A 24,997-nucleotide genomic window follows, 5' to 3' on the forward strand; every position below is an offset into this window, starting at 1 on the left:
CACACCTACTGAAGCCCGTGCACCTAGAGCCCATGTTCCGCAACAAGAGAAGCCACCGCAATGAGAAGACTGCGCACCGCAACGAAGAGGAGCCCCCGCTCACCACAGCTAGAGAAAAGCCCGCGCGCAGCAACTAAGACCCAACACAGCCAAATTATTTATTTATTTATTTTTAAAAAGTGGATGTTTATTAAAAAAAAATTTAACCACCTTATATGTACAAAACATCAGAGGGACTTCAAAGGCTATAAGGCAATTCTTTAAACTACGTAGTATTTGATTATCTATTTCAGCATTTTTTTCTTGATGTGCAGAAAATTATTTTTTTCAAGCCTAAATATGCAACTAAATTGAAAAACAACAACCCTCCGTATTTTAGCTTTCTGAAATGTGAACAGTGAGCAAATATCCTAGTTCCACATTGTAGGGAAAATGTAATCTAAGGGGTAAAGAATCCAAGCTTATACTTGGAACTCTGAACCATTAAGCAACTGTTGAGGTGGCCCTTTATTGGATCTTGCCCTTAATTATGAAGCTCATGCAGTCTTAGGCTTGGGTTTCAAAAACCATTAATAATTACCCTTAAATGGCAAACAAAAGGAAAATTTCATCATCAGGGTGGTGTAGGTGTAAAGACTATAAAAGTCGCAGGATCCTGCTCAGCTTCTCACACTCCTATTTGATTCTTCCAGCTGCCTCACTGCTGGACGACCAGGTAAGTGTGATTTTCGTACTACCTGTAGCTGCTTCTGCTTCCTTTCAGAATGGTGTGAAAGATCACGGTCTAGAGAAAAAGTGGGTTTGTGCCATCTAAAGATATTACCAGTAACTTAAGAGGCTAGAAGCTGTGGTCAGGTTTCTTCGAGACCACAGCCTACAGAGTGCAGAACAGGTACCTAAAAAGTGAAAAATGTCAAAATTACTAGTAAAAGTATTTGGCTCCAAAGACTATCTTCTAACAGATATATTCCAAAAACAGACATTTAACAATCTATCTAAGATGATTATTTTTATTTATTTATTTTTTTTGCGGTACGCGGGCCTCTCACTGTTGCGGCCTCTCCCGTTGCGGAGCACAGGCTCCGGACGCGCAGGCTCAACGGCCATGGCTCACGGGCCCAGCCGCTCCGCGGCATGTGGGATCTTCCCGGACCGGGGCACGAACCCGCGTCCCCTGCATCGGCAGGCAGACTCTCAACCACTGTGCCACCAGGGAAGCCTGATGATTATTTTTAAAACACGTTTTCAGTCACTGGTACATTGTGATTCCCACAGTTCCCGCCTCCTCTCTCCTCCTCTTTATCTTCCCCTCTCCCCTTTTCTTTATTCTCTCTCACCTATGCCAAGGAAACAGCCCAAAAGCACTCAACTCCTGCTGGCAATCATCAGTATAAAATACTTCACCTTTTTGGTAAGTTCATTTCTTTCCCAATTTACAGGACACCAAAATGAGTACAAACAAGTTTCCTGAAGAACTGAAGAGCATTTTTGAAAAATACGCAGCCAAAGAAGGTGATCCAAACCAGCTGTCGAAGGAGGAGCTGAAGCTATTGATTCAGACTGAATTCCCCAGTTTACTGAAAGTGAGTATACCACCACAGAGCCCGCTGATGGGGCGGCGATGGTGGGAAGGGAGGAGAGAAGAGAGGAAAGGACGCGGGGACAGGCTGAGGTCCACGACGAGACGGATCAGAGCTCCATCTGAGGCGGAGCGCCCAGCAGCCCAGGCATGGGCATCACCGGAGGGAGGGCGCTTGAATGTGTGCTTTCCTCCCCTGAGGGCAGGCCACATTTCAGAAGGCAAGTTCCTAGAAAGCATGGACTACGCCTTCTATTGCCCACAGCCTTGACTCAGAACTCCCCAGGACCAGCCATAGTAAACAGAAGCCATGATCGCACTCTTACCGAGCTAGGCCTGGAAGACCCGCAGGTTGCCAAGCAAACACACTAAGGCCTTCAGCCTGGATTCAGCACCCCTGTGCCAGGCTTTAGGAAAACAACGAGGCCTGTACGGTTATAGGAGCTGGACTTGGATGTGCTCCTCTGTAATAGGTAGGATCTCTCAACTAGACCAACGCTTACTTGGCAGTCTGTTAAGAAAACCAGCCTCATGCTGACAAATTGCCCTCTGGCGACACCCATTTCTATTTCAAAAGCATTTACATTTGTGCTAATGAGCAACCATGAGTTTCTAAACAACTTTCAGGAAAGGATTACATTTCCTCAGCCATAAAGTTTCTGATCAAAGCCATCCCAGAGTTATCAACATCAAAATGCATCTAGAGGCAATAAGGAATAGGGAAAGGTTAATTCTCTTTGCTCCAATACACTCTCTTTCCCTTGTAACTAAAAACCATCTTCAAAATGGAAGCAACTGTGCAACTACCTGTTACATTTGACTTGGTCCCTACTTAGCTCTAACTTCAGAATTTGGTTCTCAGTTTTTAACCAGAAATGTCCCTTCTGTCAATATGACATATGAGAAGGTTTCTAGTTTTAGTTGTTGAGGTTTCTGTTTTTAGTACTAAAAAGTGAAGTAGCTGAATTCGATGACCTTATAATCGATATTGTCTTATAGTTAAAATGTGAAATAACTTAAAAAGTTAAAGGTACTAGCAGAAAAAGAGACTTTCTAATCAAAAATAAAAACCAGTGTTTCTGAGAAAGATTCAACTTTTCAAAAAAAAACAAAAGGAAGAAAAATAATAATAGGAATAATAGAAAATAATAAAAAGAAGAAAAATAATAATCTGACAGGGAAGCCTAGGCAATCTATTCAAACAATTTGTTTTTAAATAAGGTAAGATTGGTGAATTTTTCTGTATTTTTCTATATTTTATGTATTTCCTATAAAAAGCACATATGGGGCTTACCTGGTGGCGCAGTGGTTGAGAGTCCGCCTGCCGATGCAGGGGACACGGGTTCGTGCCCCGGTCTGGGAAGATCCCACGTGCCGCGGAGCGGCTAAGCCCGTGAGCCATGGCCGCTGAGCCTGCGCGTCCGGAGCCTGTGCTCCGCAACGGGAGAGGCCACAACGGTGAGAGGCCCACGTATGGCAAAAAAAAAAAAAAAAAAAAAAAAAAGCACATATGACTTTTCTAATTAGGATAAAGGTAGGAAGACTAATGGTAAGTTGTGAAAAAATCTACTTATTAAGTCATGTACTGATTACATTTCCATATGGATTTCTAAGGTTTTCTAAGCTATACTGTTTACATCACATCACCTTGTATGGTTTAGAATGTAGCAAATGCTTCAGGAAAACAGTGCTTGGTATTTATAAAACAGATGCTAAATAACTAACACAGTTTGGTCTTGTGAGCATAGCTAAGTGCCAAGTGTCTTTACAGGAATCTTAGGGATTAAAGCATACCTTGATGTAGAGATTTGTTGCACAACAATGTGAACATACTTAACATTACTGAACCGTATACTTAAAAATAGTTAAGATGGGGAATGTTATCTTATGCGATTTTTACCACAATTTAAAAAAATTTTTTGAAGCTGACTTATAAACTAAACTGTTATTTCAATAGGTTTCCTGGGTACTATTTTGCCACAGAGACTCCTAACCTGAAAGTCAGAGTTGTGGCTCAGAACAAGTCTCCTCCACTTTAGCATGAAGAGTACTTGGAACTAAAAAAAATCAAAACCCAAAGATTCAGGGAAAACTCTTTACCTCCCACTCAGCTGCCTAAATTTATACTGCAAAGAACAGAGCTCTTCTTTTACCAGGAAGAGAGCTCTTGCTAGAGATTCCTTTTGTCCTAAGAAATTTATCTGTATAACAGGCCAAACTTTTGTTTTCCAAACATCTCTGCCTACATCTGAATGGCCTTCCTTCCTTTTGTAGCCTTAGCCCAGGATGTTATATAAGCCTCAGTTACCTGGCTGCCCTTTGGGTATCATACTTTTATGGGGTACCCTGTACGTATGTAATTAAACTTGTTTTTCTCCTGTTGATCTATGTCAATTTAATTAATAGACCAGCCAAAGAACCCAGAAGGGAAGAAGGGAAAATTTTCCACCCCTACAGCAGAGACAAAAATTAATTCACTACAGGAATACCAGTAGTCAAAAGGGAGTTGAGCTGAACATGATCTGATGTAACAAGCAGTGGTTCTCTGAGTAGTCAGTCCTGGACCAGCAGCATCCACACCCGCCCAGGAACCTGTTGGAAATACAGATTCTCAGGTCCCACCCCAAGCCTAGTGAATCGGAAGCTCTGGGAGTAGGACCACCCATCAGTTTGGGTTTACTAAGGTCAGCATGCCCACCTGGTGATTCTGACGCATGCCAAAGTGTGAGAACCACTGAGCCAAAGTCATCCTGCATAGCATAGCAGTGGGCTGCAACCCGGGGTTTGCAAAAAAACTAGGGTGGTTGCTAATTAAGGGGTTGAGCTCTGGAGTCAGTGTTTGAACCCCAAGCCCTCTACTTAACAGCTGGGGGCGCTGAGCAAGTCAGCGGGTGTCTCAAAGCCTCAGTTTCCTCATCTGTAAAGTGGATCTCCCCCACATGGCAGCTGGGAGAATTGCACAGGATAAGGAAAAGCTCTGGCACGGGGCTGGCCCATGGCAAGCCTAGGATCACATGCTGGTCCAGCTCTGGGGCTGGATGCCAAGCCAGCTACCAGGGAAATCTTGGAGCAAGGCCCCTCGGCAGTCAAGTAAAGCCCTGGGACTTCTTCTCAAAAGAATGATTTAGATTTAGTTTACATAGGAAACCAATTATTTTAAAATACACATTAGCAATTTTAAAATAATAAATGTATGATATAGTTTTTTTTAAAAAAAAGGGTAGGCAGTTCTGTGACATGAAGCAATACTACAACTAAAGTTGGTTTTTTCATCTCTATCAGTAACATATGACTGAAAACTCGGTTGCCTTCTAGGAACGCAGACCCAGTGTCTCTAATTCGGAAAATGTGCAGCAGTAACTGAATCATTTTCTCTCCTCTCTTCTATCCCATCCTTTTTGTCTAAAACCAGGGTCCAAGCACCCTAGATGACCTCTTTCAAGAACTGGACAGGAATGGAGATGGAGAAGTTAGTTTCGAAGAGTTCCAGGTGTTAGTAAAAAAGATATCCCAGTGAAGGAAAAAACAAAACAGATCATTCTAAGAACCGAAAGAAGAGTGCCTGGGATGTGGCCCTATTCTGTATGAAACCACCATTGTCTCCACTTACTTCTTTGCAATTGTAATGATCAAGCAGTGAGGTCTAATTACTGAATAAAGAAATCCGTAGACATGTCTCCCCTTGTCAAGTACTGACCCCCGTAGCTTACTAGATTTGAAAGTAACCTTAATTTGATGCATCTAATTTATGGATTTATAAAGAAAAAAAAAAAGGCCCAGAATAGTTCCACGATCTTGACCAAGACCACAAAGATGGTGGCGGAGAGTTGGAAAGAATTCTGACGAGTCAAACCAACTCCCTCCCTCCACTCGTCCACCAGAATAACCCCCTCCCTGCTGTCCCTCCGCAGCCAAGCAGGGCTCACATCATTCCCAACATCAACTCGTATTTCACTCTAGTCAATGGCTATGGAGAAACAGACTTCACAAAACAGACACTTGTCTTTAAAGTCATCTCCCAGCACCGGCTGTGCCTCTTGAATCAATGACCCTTTGGGGGAGCAAAAGGAATGTATGTCCAGAGAGTCAGTTCCATTCCATCACTGAGGGGATGGCCTTGGTTCTAGTATGTGATGTGGAAAATAAAAGGGACAGGAAGGCATAGGGCCCTCCAGCTCTGGCATCCTGCGATGCTGGGACGCTGGGTATCTGAGAAACAGCTAGTCCTCAGGTTCTACTAGTTGAATCCAGCTGGGGGGAGGGAAAGAGGGAGGAGCGTGGGAGAGGAGTAACTTTCTTCTGCCCCTTACCAGACAGTTAAAATGGCAAAGTCAAATCAGTCTAAGTTGGCCACGGCAGCCCACCACAGCAGTGCCCTGGAAGCCAGGTCTTTATCCTGACCACTGCTCTCCCCTCCTTGGAAACACCCACAAATCATCAGCACTGCACCCATTCCCTTTGACCAGCATCTCAACCTTTCTGTTCATTATCATCCTCCTAATGAGCCTTGTTAGACATTCTTTTCCCAACTGCCCCTCCAACAAAATTTTAATTCCACATATACATTGTGTATATACCTGTTTATGTACCACATTCATATCTGTGCTTTAGACATGGTGTAAGATGGTTTTTTGACCCACCACCGCCCCCCCAAAAGCAATTTTAACCCTGTGGTGTAAGCACATAGGGTAGCACGTCCCCAGAGGAAGAAAACCAGGCATGGCTGGTTTTTTGACATAAGAGAACCCATCTTTGGCCTAAGCCATTTTGTGATCTAAGCCTGGCTGTAATGCTTGTCCTTGAACAGGTCTCAGTAATTAATTACCTTAAGGAAACAATGAAGGAACAAATGACTGTTATCAGGCAAGAGAAGTAACAAGAGCAAAGATAATACATCACTTGTAAAGACCCCCAGTTCTGTTTCAGCAGTAAAGACTAGCCTGAAGCACTCAACCACCAGATCAACTGGCACCTAAGGGATGATAATGTTGACCTTTTCTGACCCTTGTGACTTCAATCAACTAAAGCTTGGACTGTGTGGACCACCCAAACCCCTTCGTGAATATGCATGTACCCTTAGCTTAAAACTTCCCCAGTTTTCAGGGAGACACTGCTTTGGGAAAGATCCCTGGTGTTCTCCTTACTTGCTGCAAGTAATAGATCCTTCCTCCTCCCATTCTCTGGCTTGGTTGCATCTTTTGGCTCAACACCCACGAAGAGGTGAACCCAGTTTTGGGGTAACATTGGGAGCAATAGCGCATGCCTTTGAACAATGTTCTTTGATGTTTTTATTTTTAACTCATGCTCTAGAGCCAAAATTGCCACACGTTACTTTCTGTAGTTGACATCAGAAAGGTATGGGATTATTTCCACTTTCAAAATGCAGGAAATGACAACATTGAATGGTTTTAAAACTACACAAGCCCTCCTGAAGATTCTGCTATGACCTTACTCTCAAGCTGAGAAAAACCGCCTGAAAAGTACTGCCTTTGAGTCAGTTTTTTTAACCTAACATATTTGAAGTGTGTGCTGGGTATGTCAGTCAAGTTGGCTGCTGTAATTTTCTCAGTGGCTTCAACTGTGCACTTGAAGGCACTCCAAGGTGGGCACACACCCACTCCCCACCTCGTTCACCCTGTAGGGGAGCAGAATTTGCCCCCCTATGTCTCTTTGGCGTATTCATTCTTTTAAGCTGGTTATTTTCTAAGAAACAGCAGACATGGGAGAAACGCTGAAAACCAAGTAGAAGTTACCCTTTTGTAAGAAACATTTACACGCATAAGGAAAATCTCCATTTGTAAGGGTGTCTCCTTGACTGTACCAAGAAGTGGAGGATGACCAAATCTCTAGAAACTTAATCAATGGAGAAGGCAAAGGCTTACATCTGCATGAAAAGCTCACCCTTGTTTACCATGCTTTTCCTGGTCACCTCCCATAACTGACTCCCCACTGTCCACACCCTCTTTTGTCTTTAGCCAAAGATGGTATTCAAGGTGAAAGCCTTCTCTCCCATGTATTCATGTTGTTCAACTTTTGTGTGATTTTCTCCTGTTAATCTGTCTCATGTCCATTTAATCCTTAGACCAGCCAGAAGAACCTAGAAGGGTAGAGGAAAATGTCTTCCTCCCCAGCAACCCATAGAGCGGGCAGGGGGCTGTCCATAGGCTGAGGAGTTGCATCTCAGATAGGCAAGTCCTGGTGATGTAAGAATCTAGAACAAGGCCAGCCAGGGTGACCCAAAGTGGGCCAGGCATAAATGAGCTAGGCAGTAGATAGTGACTTGAGGGCAAGGTCGGGGGAGGTCATATATTTAAATTTGCTTGAACATGAGCTAAAAAAAAAAAATCTCTGAAAGGACACAGAAGAAACTGAGGCAGGAGATAGGTGGGTTCCAGGCTAGGCATTTACAACTGGCCTCCTGTTCACACTTCCTGGGGTGAGAAGAAGATGAGCTCCAGGCCAGACAATCATTACCAGCCCCCGGTTTACATTTCCTGGGGCAAGAGACAAACGGGCTCCAGGACTACATATTTATGACCGGACTCCTGTCTATATTTTGAGATCTGCACCTCGATATAAGAAACAGGAACAGGGTAGATAACCGGACACTGGACACTTTTATGGCAGAGACAGAGAGGGGCTAAACCCTGTTAAAAGATTGAGAGGTCATACATTTCCCATCCTTGGGGCAAGGGAGACACTACGCATGCACAAAAGCCTTCACAGGGTCAAAAAGGCAGGAGATGCCAGACCATAGTAAGTCCTGCTACCTCCCTCCCAGAGGCCTTTGCGATGAAAGCCATCTTGATTGAGGGGTGCACGTACACCCAGGGGAAGGTCCAGAGACAAATTAGCCATGGGGTCAAAACAATACGATTGGCCAAGAAGAAGACAAAGACCCGGAAGACTGCCCCCTCATAAAGGGTTTAAACTTCCCAAAGGCCCGACTCTCATGACTCTCTCACTGAGTTCGCCTGTGCTTCCTTCCGCATGTACTCTGCTTTTCCAGTAAACTTTTCACTTTTCTCTTTACCTTCTGCCTCCGCACCTGAATTCTTTCTTGACAAGGCAGGCAAGAACTAGGGACCCAGGCCCTAGCTGCTGGCCCCTGTGATCCAGTGGTTAGGACTCCCGGTCCCGGAACTAAGATCTTGCTTCCAGCTACTGCTCGCTGCCGCTACTGACGCCTGTGATCAAAATCAAAACTAGTATCAGTGGTCACATGTTAGTATGAAACCGAGTCCCCCTAAAACTGAATTCCCCTGCCGAGTTTATGATTAACCTCTCTATTAAAACCTTTTTCCCCTTTCTCATCCCCTCTGACCTCAATCCTGTGCTAACTGAACAATGATCAACCAGAGTCAGAGGACTAAAAGTGCTCTTGTCCATAACATCCTTAACAAACTCCGGCTGTTTCTCCAGGGCAGGATGAGCTAACAGACTGCCCCCCTCCCCAGGTCATGGACAACCTGGCCAAAGACTCATAAACCTTAGGCATCCTGACTCTTGAAACTGCGATTAACAAATGTCACAAGACAATGATTAGCCCCACCTTCTTTGTCCTTCCCCTTTAAAAACCCCGTAACTCGAAGACCAAATTGGAGGGGATCTGAGGCTCACCTCCCACTCCCTTTCTTGGCACCCTGCAATAAACCCTTACTTTGCTGCAAATACTCGCTGTCAGAGTTTGGCTTTCTGAGCAGCGAGCACTCAACCCCTTGCTCGGTTTCAAGGAAAGGACTGGGCAGATGAGGGACAGAGGTGTGAAAGCCACTTTTCACTTCATATTTTATTGTACATTTTTGGTTTTTCAACCCTGTAAATGTGTGTCCCATCAAAAAGCATAAAAGAAAATTTTAAATAAAAAGAAAACATTTGTGGGCTTCCCTGGTGGCGCAGTGGTTGAGGGTCTGACTGCCAGTGCGGGGGACACGGGTTCGAGCCCTGGTCTGGGAGGGTCCCACATGCCGCGGGGCGACTGGGCCCATGAGCCACACCTACTGAGCCTGCGCGTCTGGAGCCTGTGCTCCGCGACAGGAGAGGCCGCAGCGGTGCGAGGCCCGCGCACCGCAATGAGGAGTGGCTCCAGCTCACCGTAACTAGAGAAAGCCCCGACACAGAAACGAAGACCCAACACAGCCAAAATAAATAAATAAATAAATAAAATTGTAAAAAAAGAAAACATTTGTAAAATACCATATTGTTGCTTTTCATAATGAGCCTCTTTTCATCCTCTTTCTTATTTGGAATAGTCAGAACATACAACCGTCTAAATTTTGGGAAGTGCATATTGGAACCTATTTCAAACACTCAGAAATTTAACCAGAAAAAAAGAAAAATGAGTTCTAACCCTTCCATCAAGAAACAAAGGAGATTTTTATACACCATCAGGGAATATTTAAACACAATCTGTATCATTCTAATTCATACAAGAGCATTCTCATAGCATCAAAAGCCTTAAACATTTCTAATGACTAGTTATATTCCACTGTAGGGATACCGCTTAATGGTCTCAACTATTTCCCCACTGTGGGGCATTTAAATTACTATCATTTCTGATTCTTCTAACTAATGTTATAGTGAATACCTGTTCACTTCTTTGTCAACATATCAGATTCCTTAGGAGAATTTCGGAGAAGTAAATGTCTAAGTCAGAGGGTATGAATATTTTTATGCTTTGTGAAAGAGACCACCTAGTTGACTTCCAAAAGGTTGTATTGATTCATATTGCTAGAAACAGGCAGGAGAGCATCAGCTTCACTCCCCAGACAGCATTCATCAGTCTCATTTTAACTACTTCATTAATCGCAACAGTACATATCTTTTATTATTTCTGGTTTTTATGGGAATCCCCCACTACAGATGGTACCCAAATTACAATGCTTCAACTTTCCATTTCTCAGCTTTAAGGTGGTACAAAAGCAATGTGCATTCGGTAGAAACTGTACTTCAATTTTTGAATTTTGATCTTCTCCTGAGCTTGAGATATGCAATATAATCCTCTCGTGATGCTGGGCGGTGGCAGCCACAGCTCCCCGTCAGCCGTGCAATCACGAGGGGGAACAACTGATACATGTACAACCATTCTGCACCCAGACAACCATTCTGTTTTTCACTTTCAGTACAGTATTCAATAAATTATGAAACAGAGCAGGACCCTGCGAGGCCCTCCTGGGTACAAGCCCCTCCTTGTCTCCTGTTGCTTGTTTGTAGAAAAAGCTTTTGTCGCCTAGACCTTCCCCGGGTTCCAAAGAGCAGACCCAGTTAATGATTAGAGAAGTGGAAAATGTAGAAACAAAGGAAAGCAATCAAACAAGAAAAGTACTACTAGCTTAAACAACAGAGTCACAGGACTCCTAGTTCCTCCTGAAGGGATATAGACAACGATCTGACACATATCTTTGAGTTCTTCTGCAGAAACTAAGCGGAAGACGTTGACTTCACAGGGTCTGCACACAGACCCCAGACTGGTTGGAACCAGAAGACTGATGATTGAGATTCCTGAAACACCACCCTGTTACCTCACCACCAACCAATCAGAAAGAACGTCCATGAGCTGATCAGGCACCCTACGACCCTCTCCCATAATGTTGCCTTTAAAAACCCTTGCCTAAAAGCCATTGGGGAGTTTGGGTCTTTTGAGCACTAGCTGCACGTTCTCCTTATTTGGCACCCTGCAATAAACGCTGTTCCGTCCTTCACCACAACCCGGTGTCAGCAGACTGGCTTTGCTGTGCATCGGGCAGGTGGACCCAAGTTTGGTTCAGTAACAATTTCATGAGATTCGTAACACTTTATTATGAAATAGGCTTTGTGTGAGATGGTTCTTCCCAACTGTGGGCTAATGTAAGTGTTCTGAGCACATTTAAGGTAGGCTAGGCTAAAATATGATGTTCAGTAGGTTAGGTGTATTAAATGCATTGACTTCCAATATTCAGGACACAACCCCATCATAAGTCAGGGATGATCTTTATTCTCCCACTGAGTTTATGGTTGGGTACTGTTTTGTAAAAGATATTCTTTCTCTTGTTTGAAGCACCCTGTCAAGTTTGTTATGAGATTGTGAGCACCAGGGTGTAGATACTGTACGCTGCCTATTGAGTGTCTATGGTGATACGGGGGTTCACTCTTTTGTTTGAACAGTATGATGTGTTAATCAATTTAATTCCCGGGATAAACACACTATCCATTCATGACTGATTATCCCTTAACACTATTAAATTAGACATTCTAAAATTTTATTTAAGGTTTTTACATCTTTATTAATAACCGATATTAGTCTATAGCTTGGAGTTTTATTTTTTGTTGTATGTGCTTTCTTGAGTTCTAATGTTTAGGTCATGCTAGCTTCCCATTTTCGCCTATGGTTTCGATCTCAATCAGCCTCTCACAAAGTAAATATACACAATCTCTTTCAATTCCAACATACGTAAAGCACCTACTACAGGCAAGGTATTATACAAGATGCCATAAGAGATACAAATTGTCAGACCTCTGAGATCCTAAGTCAGTGATTCTGAGATCAGGCGAGGGAAAGGCTTAATCTAAGAAGTAGTATTTCAACTGGGATTTGTAGGAGCAACGCTGAAGACAACGTGCAGAAAAGGGGCAGCACTGGGCATTGAAAAAGAGAGGAAACACAACAAATAAACATCATGTGGTTAAGAAGGAAGACATTTTCCTCTACCCTTATAAGGTCTTCTGGATGGTCTAAGAGTTAAATTGACATGAGACAGATTAACAAGAGAAAATCAAAGTTTAATAACACGTATACATGGGAGAGACCCAGGAAAACTGAGTAACTCACCAAAATGGCCAAAACCCTAACCTTAAATACCAACTTCAGCCACAGACAAGAGGATGTTGAAGGTGGGTAGAGTCAGTTATGGGAGGTGACTAGGAAAAGCACAGTCAACAAGGGCAAGACTGTGATGCAGATTTGTGCACTGCCTGAAGTCTTTTCTCCCCTCTCATCCCTCCGTCTCCCACGGCAGCTGAATCCTCCTAAAGTACCCATTTCTACTGAAAAGTCTTCACTAACGAGTACAGTATTTATCAATTACATAATATGTCAAGGTTGGCAGGTATTATCTTACTCATTCCCTGATTCTTCAGGATGAATTTTGACACTGACACTCAAGGACCTCCACAAATTCACACCAATCCCTTTTATTTCCTTCCACTTCTGTACAGGAGAGATGTGCTTTGGCCACGCTATTTTATGACAAAATCTTGGACATTCCAGCCTAGCATAAGCTTCCCCTGCCTTCAGTGAACTCTCCAAGAGTGTCACAATCTTCCCTTCTTACTGTAATCCACAGTATTTCCCCCCTCTCACCACCCCTGACCCTGAATTCTTAAGTATCCAAGGTCTACCTGTGCTGTGCAATACCTGGGCCACTACACTAGGTGGCTATTGACATTAAAATCAATTAAAATTAAATAAAATTTACGGACTTCCCTGGTGGCAGAGTGGTTAAGAATTCACCTGCCAATGCAGGGGACATGGGTTCGAGCCCTGGGCCAGGAAGATCACACATGCCGCAGAGTCACTAAGCCTGTGCACCACAACTACTGAGCCTGCGCTCTAGAGACCACGAGCCACAACTAACGAGCCCGCGTGCCACAAGTGCTGAAGCCCGCGTGCCTAGAGCCGGAGCTCTGCAACAAGAGAAGCCACCACAATGAGAAGCCAGCGCACCACAACAAAGAGTAGCCCCTGCTCGCCTCAACTAGAGAAAGCCCGTGCACAGCAGCGAGGACCCCACACAGCCCAAAATAAACTAATTAAATAAATTTTTTTTTAAATTAAATTAAATTTAAAATTCAGTTCCTTCACAGAAGAGAAGACACAGAGACATAGGAAGAGGAGGAAGCAATGTGACCAGGGTGATAGAGATAAGAGTGAAGTAGGCCCTGAACCAAGATGGCGAAGCAGAAGGACACGCTCTCACTCCCTCATGCGAGAACACCAGAATCACAACTAACTGCTGAACAATCATCGACAGGAAGACACTGGAACTCACCAAAAAAGACCCCACATCCAAAGACAAATGAGAAGCCACAGTGAGACGGTAGGAGGAGCACAATCACAATAACATCAAACCCCATAACTTCTGGGTGGGTGACTCACAGACTGGAGAACACTTACACCACAGAAGTCCACCCACTGGAGTGAAGGTTCTGACCCCACGTCAGGCTTCCTAACCTGGGGGTCCGGCAATGGGAGGAGGAATTCCTAGAGAATCAGACTTTGAAGGCTAGCGGGATTTGATTGCAGGACTTTGACAGGACTGGGGGAAACAGAGACTCCACTCTTGGAGGGCACACACAAAGTAGTGTGCACATCAGGACCCAGGGGAAGGAGCAGTGACTGCCTAGGAGACTGAACCAGACCTACCTGCTAGTGTTGGAGGGTCTCCTGCAGAGGCAGGGGGTGGCTGTGGCTCACCGTGAGGACAAGAACACTGGCAGCAGAAGTTCTGGGAAGTACTCCTTGGTGTGAGCCCTCCCAGACTCCGCCATTAGCCCCACCAAAGAGCCTGGTAGGCTCCAGTGTTGGGTCGCCTCAGGCCAAACAACCAACAGGGAGGGAACCGAGCCCCACCCATCAGCAGTCAAGCAGATTAAAGTTTTACTGAGCTCTGCCCACCAGAGCAACACCCAGCTCTACCCACCACCAGTCGCTCCCATCAGGGAACCTGCACAAGCCTCTTAGATAGCCTCACCCACCAGAGGGCACACAGCAGAAGCAAGGAGAACTACAATCCTGCAGCCTGTGAAACAAAAACCACATTCACAGAAAGACAGAAAAGGTGACAAGGCAGAGGGCTATATACCAGATGAAGGAACAAGATAAAACCCCAGAAAAACAACTAAATGAAGTACAGACAGGCAACCTTCCAGAAAAAGAATTCAGAATAATGATAGTGAAGATGATCCAGGACCTTGGAAAAAGAATGGAGGCAAAGATCGAGAAGATGCAAGAAATGTTTAACAAAGACCTAGAAGAATTAAAGAACAAACAAACAGAGATGAACAATACAATAACTGAAATGAAAACTACACTAGAAGGAATCAATAGCAGAATAACTGAGGCAGAAGAATGGATAAGTGACCTGGAAGACAGAATGGTGGAATTCACTGCCGCAGAACAGAATAAAGAAAAAAGAATGAAAAGAAATGAAGACAGCCTAAGAGACATCTGGGACAACATTAAACGCAACAACATTCACATTACAGGGGTCCCAGAAGGAGGAGAGAGAGAGAAAGGACCCGAGAAAATGTTTGAAGACATTATAGTCAAAAACTTCCCTAACATGGGAAAGGAAACAGCCACTCAAGTCCAGGAAACGCAGAGAGTCCCACACAGGATAAACCCAAGGAGAAACATGCCGAGACACATAATAATCAAATTGGCAAAAATTAAAGACAAAAATTATTGAAAGCAGCAAAGGAAAAACGACAAATAACATACAAGGGAACTCCCATAAGTTTAACAGCTGATTTCTCAGCAGAAACTCTACAAGCCAGAAGGGATTGAAATGATATACTTAAAGTGATGAAAGGAAAGAACCTACAACTAAGAATACTCTACCCGGCATGATCTCATTCAGATTCCATGGAGAAATCAAAAGCTTTAGAGACAAGCAAAAGCTAAGAGAATTCAGCACCACCAAACCAGCTCTACAACAAATGCTAAATGAACTTCTCTAAGTGGGAAACACAAGAGAAGAAAAGGAACTCCCAAAACAAACCCAAAACAATTAAGAAAATGTTCAAAGGAACATGCACATCGATAATTACCTTAAACACAAATGGATTAAAGGCTCCAACCAAAAGTCACAGGCTTGCTGAATGGATACAAAAACAAGACCCATCTATATGCTGTCTACAAGAGACCCACTTCAGACCTAGGGACACATACAGACTGAAAGCGAGGGGATGGAAAAAGATATTCCATGCAAATGGAAATCAAAAGAAAGCTGGAGGGCTTCCCTGGTGGCACAGAGGTTGGGAGTCCACCTGCCGATGCAGGGGACGTGGGTTTGTGTCCCGGTGCAAGAAGATCCCACATGCTGCGGAGTGGCTGGGCCCGTGAGCCATGGCCATTGAGCCTGCACATCCGGAGCCTGTGCTCTGCAACGGGAGAGGCCACCACAATGAGAGGCCCGCGTACCGCAAAAAAAAAAAGAAAGCTGGAGTAGCAATACTCATATCAGATAAAATAGACTTTAGGGTCTTCCCTGGTGGCGCAGTGGTTGAGAGTCCACCTGCCGATGCAGGGGACACGGGTTCGTGCCCTGGTCCAGGAAGATCCCACATGCTGCAGAGCGGCTGGGCCCGTGGGCCATGGCCGCTGAGCCTGCACGTCCGGAGCCTGTGCTCCGCAACGGGAGGGGCCGTGGCAGTGATAGGCGCGTGTACCACAAAAAAAAAAAAAAAAAAGGACTTTAAAATAAAGAATGTTACAAGAGACAAGGAAGGACACTACATAGTGATCAAGGGCTCAATCCAAGGAGAAGATATGACAATTATAAATATATATGCCCAACATAGGCGCACCTCAATACATAAGGTAACTGCTAAAAGCTATAAAAGAGGAAATCGACAGTAACACAATAATAGTGGGGGACTTTAACACCTCACTTACACCAATGGACAGATCATCCTAAATGAAAATTAATAAGGAAACACAAGCTTTAAATGACACAATAGACCAGATAGGTTTAACTGATATTTATAGGACATTCCATCCAAAAACACCAGATTACACTTTCTTCTCAAGTGTGCACGGAACATTCTCCAGGATAGATCCCATCCTGGGTCACAAATCAAGCCTCAGGAAATTTAAGAAAACTGAAATCATATCAAGCATCTTTTCTGACCACAACGCTATGAGATTAGAAATGAATTACAGGGAAAAAAATGTAAAAAACACAAACACATGGACACTAAACAATACATTACTAATTAACCAAGATATCACTGAAGAAATCAAAGAGGAAATCAAAATATACCTAGGGACAAATGACAATGAAAACACAGTGATCCAAAACCTATGGGATGCAGCAAAAGCAGTTCTAAGAGGGAATTTTATAGCTATACAAGTCTACCTCAAGAAACAAGAAAAATTTCAAATAAACAATCTAATTTTACACCTAAGGGAACTAGAGAAAGAAGAACAAACAAAACCCAAAGTTAGCAGAAGGACAGAAATCATAGAGATCAGAGTAGAAATAAATGAAATACAAACAAAGAAAACAATAGCAAAGATCAATAAAACTAAAAGCTGGTTGTTTGAGAAGATAAACAACAGTGAGAAACCATTAGCCAGACTCATCAAGAAAAAGAGAGAGGACTCAAGTCAATAGAATTAAAAATGAAAACAGAGGGCTTCCCTGGTGGCACAGTGGTTGAGAGTCTGCCTGCCGATGCAGGGGACACAGGTTCGTGCCCCGGTCCGGGAAGATCCCACATGCGGCAGAGCGGCTGGGCCCGTGAGCCATGGCCACTGGGCCTGCGCGCCCACAGCCTGTGCTCCGCAACGGGAGAGGCCACAACAGTGAGAGGCCCACATACCGCAAAAAAAAAAAGAAAAAAGAGAAGTTACAACAGACACTGCAGAGATACTAAGCATCCTAAGAGACTACTACAAGCAACTCTATGCCAATAAAATGGACAACCTGGAAGAAATGGACAAATTCTTAGAAAGGTATAACCTTCCAAGACTGAACCAGGAATAGAAAATAGGAACAGGCCAATCACAAGTAATGAAATTGAAACTGTGATTAAAAATCTAACAAACAAAAGTCCAGGACCAGATGGCTTCACAGGTGAATTCTATCAAACATTTAGAGAAGAGCTTACACCCATCCTTCTCAAACTCTTCCAAAAAATTGCAGAGGAAGGAACACTCCCAAACTCATTCTATGAGGCCACCATCACCCTGATACCAAAACCAGACAGATATACTACAAAAAAAGAAAATTACAGACCACTATCACTGATGAATATGGATGCAAAAATCCTCAACAAAATACTACCAAACAGAATCCAACAACACATTAAAAGGATCATACACCATGATCAAGTGGGATTTATCCCAGGGATGCAAGGATTTTTCAACAGACTCAAATCAATCAATGTGATATACCATATTAGCAAATTAAAGAATAAAAACCATATGATCATCTCAATAGATGCAGAAAAAGCTTGTGACAAAATTCAACACCCATTTATGATAAAAATGCTCCAGAAAGTGGGCATAGAGGGAACCTACCTCAACATAATAAAGGCCATATACGACAAACCCACAGCAAACATCATTCTCAATGGTGAAAAACTGGAAGCATTTCCTCTAAGATCAGGAACAAGACAAGGATGTCCACTCTCACCACTATTATTCAACATAGTTTTGGAAGTTTTAGCCAGAGCAATCAGAAAAGAAAAAGAAATAAAAGGAATACAAATCGGAAAAGAAGAAATAAAACTGTCACTGTTTGCAGATGACATGATACTATACATAGAGAATCCTAAAGATGCTACCAGAAAACTACTAGAGCTAATCAATGAATTTGGTAAAGTTGAAGGACACAAAATTAATGCACAGAAATCTCTTGCATTCCTATACACTAATGATGAAAAATCTGAAAGAGAAATTAAGGAAACACTCCCATTTACCCTTGCAACAAAAAGAATAAAATACCTAGGAATAAACCTACCTAGGGAGACAAAAGACCTGTACGCAGAAAACTATAACACACTGATGAAAGAAATTAAAGCTGATACCAACAGATGGAGAGATATACCATGTTCTTGGATTGGAAGAATCAATATTGTGAAAATGACTATACTACCCAAAGCAATCTACAGATTCAATGCAATCTCTATCAAATTACCAATGGCATTTTTTACAGAACTAGAACAAAAAAATCTTAAAATTTGTATGGAAACACAAAAGACCCCGAATAGCCAAAGCAGTCTTGAGGGAAAAAGGCGGAGCTGGAGGAATCAGACTCCCTGACTTCAGACTATACTACAAAGCTACAGTAATCAAGACAATATGGTACTGGCACAAAAACAGAAACATAGATCAATGGAACAAGATAGGAAGCCCAGGGATAAACCCACGCACCTATGGTCAACTAATCTATGACAAGGAGGCAAGGATATACAATGGAGAAAAGACAGTCTCTTCAATAAGTGGTGCTGGGAAAACTGGACAGCTACATGTAAAAGAATGAAATTAGAGGGCTTCCCTGGTGGCGCAGTGGTTGAGAGTCAGCCTGCCGATGCAGGGGACACGGGTTCATGCCCTGGTCTGGGAAGATCCCACATGCCGCGGAGCGGCTGGGCTCCTGAGCCATGGCCGCTGGGCCTGTGCATCCGGAGTCTGTGCTCCACAACAGGAGAGGCCACAACAGTGAGAGGCCCGCGTACCACAAAAAAAAAAAAAGAAGAATGAAATTAGAACACTCCCTAATACCATACACAAAAATAAACTCAAAATGGATTAGAAACCTAAATGTAAGACTGGACACTATAAAACTCTTAGAGGAAAACATAGGAAGAACACTCTTTGACATAAATCCCAGAAAAATCTTTTTTGATCCACCTCCTAGAGTAATGGAAATAAAAACAAAAATAAACTAATGTGACCTAATGAAACTTCAAAGCTTTTGCACAGCAAAGGAAACCATAAACAAGACAAAAAGACAACCCTCAGAATGGGAGAAAATATTTGCTAATGAATCAATGGACAAAGGATTAATCTCCAAAATATATAAACAGCTCATGCAGCTCAATATTAAAAAAACAAACAACCCAATCCAAAAATGGGCAGAAGACCTAAATAGACATTTCTCCAATGAAGACATACAGATGGCCAAGAAGCACATGAAAAGCTGCTCAACATCACTAATCATTAGAGAAACGCAAATCAAAACTACAATGAGGTATCACCTCACACCAGTTAGAAGGGGCATCATCAGAAAATCTACAAACAACAAATGCTGGAGAGGGTGTGGAGAAAAGGGAACCCTCTTGCACTGTTGGTGGGAATGTAGACTGATACAGTCACAATGGAGAACAGTATGGAGGTTCCTTAAAAAAACAAAAAATAGAATTACCATATGATCCAGCAATCCCACTACTGGGCATATACCCAGAGAAAACCATAATTCAAAAAGACACATGCACCCCAATGTTCATTGCAGCACTATTTACAGTAGCCAGGTCACGGAAGCAACGTAAATGCCCATCGACAGACGAATGGATAAGGAAGATGTGGTACATATATACAATGGAATATTACTCAGCCATTAAAAAGGAACGAAATTGGGTCATTTGTTGAGATGTGGATGCACCTAGCGACTGTCATACAGAGTGAAGTCAGAAAGAGAAAAACAAATATCGTATATTAATGCATATGTGGAACCTAGAAAAATGGTACAGATGAACCGGTTTGCAGGGCACAAATTGAGAGACAGATGTAGAGAACAAACTTATGGACACCAAGGGGGGAAAGCGGCAGGGGGGTGGGGATGGTGGTGTGATGAATTGGGCGATTGGGATTGACATGTATACACTCATGTGTATAAAATTGATGACTAATAAGAACCTGCTGTATAAAAAAATAAATAAAATAAAATTCCAAAAACGAAGAGTGATGTAGCCAAGGAAGCTAAGGGTTTCTGGGAGCAACCAGAAGCTGGGAGAGACAGGGAGTGATCCAAAAATAAATAAATAAATAACATAAAAATAAAAAAATAAAATTCAGTTCCTTGGCCACCCTAGCTAAATTTCAAGTGGTCCACAGCCCCATGTGGCTCGTGGCTGCCATAAAGGATGGCACAGATCCAGAACATTCTCTCATGGCAGAAGTCCTGGTTGTCTGAGCTGGTAGCATTACTGAGGGCGTACTCACATACTGCCACACATTTGGTTGTACGTCTCAGGCGTCTGTGTCTTGTGTCTCCAACTAAACTGCATGCAAGCAGGGTTGTGGCAGCTGCTCATCTGTTATACGCTACAGTTAGGACTGCACTTAAGTGGACGAGTGCCAAATGCACAGTGAGTTTTTTCTTAATAATCTCTTTCCACTAGAATCCAGCTATTTCTACTGCAAAAAAAAAAAAGAAAATCTTTGAAGTTGTTGAAATACCTATTCCTAAGGCATTTCTCATTGAGCTAAATGTATAAAAGCTTTCAAATACATTAGCTTTGAAGTACTCATTTAGTCATTCAGTTATTGTTAAAATTATGGGCTACCCTTATTGATTCACTAATGGGGGCTTACTCCCAGCTGTGCTGACTCCTTTTAAAAAGTAGACTCCAGTAACAGCCTGATATCAGCTCTGAACCTATGGTCCCCACAGAGACAGGATTAAGTGACTATTAGGCTCCCAGACTGGTCCATAGAAAGCTATTTTACACACGGTACAGCTGTCTTCCTCACCACTGCTTTTATGAGAAAGAAGTTCTTTAGCCCAAACTAAGCTCCAAATGACTTCTTTAAGATCATTTTGTTAGTTGGGAGATGCTTACTACAATGTTCTAAATTAAAACAGTCTTCAAATTTATAAAAGTTGCCTGGAAGGTTACTGTAAGTGGCTGTCTGGGTTTTTTAACCCTCTTAATTTGCTTTGCATATGAAATTGTTGAAAAATAAATGAAAGTAGAAAATATTTAATTTAACAGGGCTTCAACTAAAGGTAGGAAAATGTTATGCATTAATTATACTTAGTATATAACACAAATTACCCTTCACCTGAATGCATTTTTAATTATATGTGACTATCACAAATCCACTGTCAGATGTAAAATTAATTTTGACTTTGAAAATTCTTGGATCAAAAAGGGGTAGGGGCTTCCCTGGTGGCGCAGTGGTTGAGAGTCTGCCTGCCGATGCAGGGGACACGGGTTCGTGTTCCAGTCCCACATGCCGCGGAGCGGCTGGGCCCGTGAGCCATGGCCGCTGAGCCTGCGCGTCCGGAACCTGTGCTCCGCAACGGGAGAGGCCACAGCAGTGAGAGGCCCGTGTACCGCAAAAAAAAAAAAAGGGGGGGGCGGTAAAAGAAGTCACATCTATGATAAATAACCAAAACTGAAATATCAAATGCCACAATCTCAAATCTCCGTTTGCATCTGCTTAAAATGCTTCACATTTCTCACTCTTCCTTACCAGTAGCACCATCCAAGTGTACATATGTGAAAGGAAAAATCCAAATGGACTCAGTATTGCTAAGAGAACTCTCTACAATGGAGCCAGGAGGCCACTAAGGAAGTATGACTTAGGCACGTGTCAGCCTGGATGGAATCTGACCTTTTGACCCAATGAAGTCATCAGAACTGATATCAAGCAGGACCCTGTGAGGCTCCTGAGCACAAAAGCCCTTCCATGTCCCCCATTTCTTGATTACAGGCAATAGGCTTCATTCAGGCCCCCTGACCTTCCCTGAGTTCCAGCAGGTCGGTGTTAATTAGGGAAGGGAGGGGATGCGGAGACAAGGGAGGAACAGTCAAGAGAAACAACAGTGCCGCCTTGGGGCAGGGTCCTGGTTCCCCTCAAGGGACACACATAACAATATCTTTGAGCTGTTCAGCAGATACTGAAGCCCCCACCAGGTGGAAGAAGTTAACTGCATGCTGCCTACAAGCAGGTAGACCCCAGACCAGTTGGAACCAGAAGGTTCCAACTTCACCACCAACCAATCAGAAGAACGTCCACGAGCTGATCACGCCCTCTTTGAACCATTACTGTAAAACTCCTCACTACCCCCTCCCGGTCGGGACACAGTTTCGAGGGCATTAGTCCACTGCTTTGCCTGGCAAAGCAATAAAGCTATTCTTTTCTACTTCACCTAAAACTCTGTCTCTGAAATTTAATTTGGTTTCGGGGTACAGAGGTCAGATTCGGCTTCAGAACACCGGCCAGAAACTCAAGATACTTACTGGACCCCTACCCTAAAACAACTCATGATTCCTCAGGGCAAGTATTCTCTGACTCGCATCACAGTCCATCACAATTCCTACCAGGCAACTTTTAACAACCTCTTGGCTTTCTGTCTTTATAAGTCCTGACTCTCTCTTCCTCAGAACACTCTTTTAGGGTTACCCAGATTTTTTTTGGCCATGCAGCGGGGCTTGTGGGATCTTAGTTCCCCGACCAGGGATCAAACCCGGGCTCCCCCGCCCGGCAGTGGAAGCGGAGTTCTAACCACTGGCAGGGAATTCCCCCAAATTGCAATTCTTAAGATTCCAAATAAACTCTTTTCCTATTTGCAGCCTCCTGTATTATTTTTTTAGTTGACACCAGTCTGTGTAGATGTGTTTGAATGTGGAACATGGATTCTGTTTTCAGATTCTGTTTCCATATCTAACGTAAATTCATATTTTTAAGTTACTCTTTTCAGTAAACAGAAAAGAAATGCTAAAAATTATGCATATCCACATACCTAAACATCAGATTGAGATCATTCTTCCTATATATATATATCTCAAAAGCCAAAAACATTCTAAATATAAACTCTACAATGCCATGAGCTATCCTCCACATGAACTGGAGAGATCTGAAGCCAAATTCAAAGTCAAGGGTGTCAGCAGCTGCCATGTGATTGATACAGAGTCAGAATACAAGTCAGCTACAGCGGCGTTCCTGGTACACATCATCTAGAAGGTGGGTGAAGCTGCTTTAAAGCAGGCCAGAAAGTCAGACTTGCTGTAGAACCTAAATATTCTGCAAAGTTCCAGAGCCTTCTATTGCACCTTGTGGATCAAGCAGAGAAATGGCACAATAAAATTTTACTCACTCTCTCCTGGTACTTCCAGACTCAGAAAGACTCTACCTTCACTCTTAGGAAAAAAACTATTTCTCCTTTTACGTGCACGAGAGACGCCCCCTCTTAGATATCTGTGCTGTATGCCAGTATCTCTACTGATTTAATAAGCAACCATAAGACTAATCATGCATGCCAAAGGAGGGTCACGATGGCCCACGAAGGGGAGCAGAATTTGCCCCCCACACACAAAATATACCTCTTTGCCATAAAGATTATCCTGGGCTGATTATTTTTAAGAAACAGGAGATATAGGAGAAGCTCTAAAACAGAACAGAAGTTACCCTTTTGTTAGAGACATTTGCATTTATAAGGGAAACCTCCATTTGTAAGGGTGTCTCCCTCTCTGTACCAGGAAGAGAAGGGTGACTCTAAATCTCTAGCAACTCTTCTCAATGGAGAAGGCGGGGACTTAAATCCGCATAACAAACTCACCCTTGTTTACTGTGCTTTGCCTTGAAAACCTCCCATAAATACCTCCACCCCCAACATCCTCTTTTCTTCTCTGTAGCTGGAGACGGTACTTAAGATGATGGCTTGGGCCATTTCTGGGAGTTACTCAGAAACTCTGTATACTCCTGGGTATACAGGAGGTATCCATGTTATTAAGCTTCTGTTTGTTTTTCCCTTGTTATTCCTTTATTACAGGGGGCCTCGGCCAAGAATCTAGAAGAGTAGAGGGAAATTATTTTTCTCCCCCACACCCATGAAACAGATTTTAGCTGCAAATATACCCTTCAGGAGGCTCCCGGTTTCCAAAGCTATTTACTTTTTTAGCGAGAAGGGCCAGAATGGCCATTACCCACTGTAAGTCATTGTTATTTGCTCAAGTTCAAGGGATTCCCCAGGCTTCCTGGTGTCTGCTCCCTGGTGATTCTATCACCTTAGTCTTCTCCTTCAATAAGACTTCTCCCCATCCTCATAAATGGTGGCTCTTAAGGCTATTTTTCTCCAACAAACTGAATGCACGACATAAAGATGTTCAGTAGCAATTAGGCTTTATTGTTCTCATCTCACTTATGAGTATAGAAACTATCAAAATGTAAAACGCACAATTCCTCTGACTTCGCAATTCCCCTTCTAGGAATTCATCCCACAGAAGTGTGTATGTGTCGCTACGAGAACATATGTACACATACTAATTTGCAGCAACAATTTAAAGCAGCAAATAATGGACACAACCTAAATATTCATCAATATGAGACTGTTTAAATAAAGAATGATGTGCAGAGCAAGGCAAGCACGTAGAAGATCTCTGTGCACTGATGTGGAGTGATGAGTACAAAAAGCAAGGAGGGGACTTCCCTGGTGGCGCAGTGGTTAAGAATCCACCTGCCAATGCAGGGGACACGGGTTCGAGCTCCGGTCCGGGAAGATCCCCCATGCCGAGGAGCAACTAAGCCCGTGCGCCACAACTACTGAGCCTGCGCTCTAGAGCCCGCAAGCCACAACTACTGAGCCTGCACACCTAGAGCCTGTGCTCCGCAACAAGAGAAGCCACTGCAATGAGAAGCCCGCACACCACAACGAAAAGTAGTCCCTGCTCACCGCAACTAGAGAATGCCCGCACGCAGCAACA

General features: G+C 43.3%; 2 protein-coding genes across 5 annotated transcripts in view; one reads left to right on the plus strand and one right to left on the minus strand.

The window, feature by feature from the left end:
• CTPS2 (CTP synthase 2) overlaps positions 1–24,997 on the minus strand; it is a 109,065-nt gene that overhangs the window by 43,224 nt on the left and 40,844 nt on the right. The window lies entirely within an intron of this gene.
• S100G (S100 calcium binding protein G) lies at positions 635–5,638 on the plus strand. Its single transcript, XM_082681882.1, has 3 exons — positions 635–715; positions 1,440–1,583; positions 4,992–5,638. The coding sequence occupies exons 2-3, from the start codon at positions 1,449–1,451 to the stop codon at positions 5,094–5,096; spliced, it is 240 nt and encodes a 79-aa protein (XP_082538008.1). The 5' UTR covers positions 635–715; positions 1,440–1,448; the 3' UTR covers positions 5,097–5,638.

This window comes from Grampus griseus (genome assembly GCF_964374135.1).
Source record: "Grampus griseus genome assembly, chromosome: X".
NCBI lineage: Eukaryota > Metazoa > Chordata > Mammalia > Artiodactyla > Delphinidae > Grampus > Grampus griseus.

Excerpts from the sequence above, each read along its gene's own strand:
- S100G (XM_082681882.1), top strand. The coding sequence starts at position 1,449 with ATGAGTACAAACAAGTTTCCTGAAGAACTGAAGAGCATTTTTGAAAAA. Across the intron at positions 1,584-4,991 it reads AATTCCCCAGTTTACTGAAA|GGTCCAAGCACCCTAGATGA; the intron begins GTGAGTATACCA and ends GTCTAAAACCAG.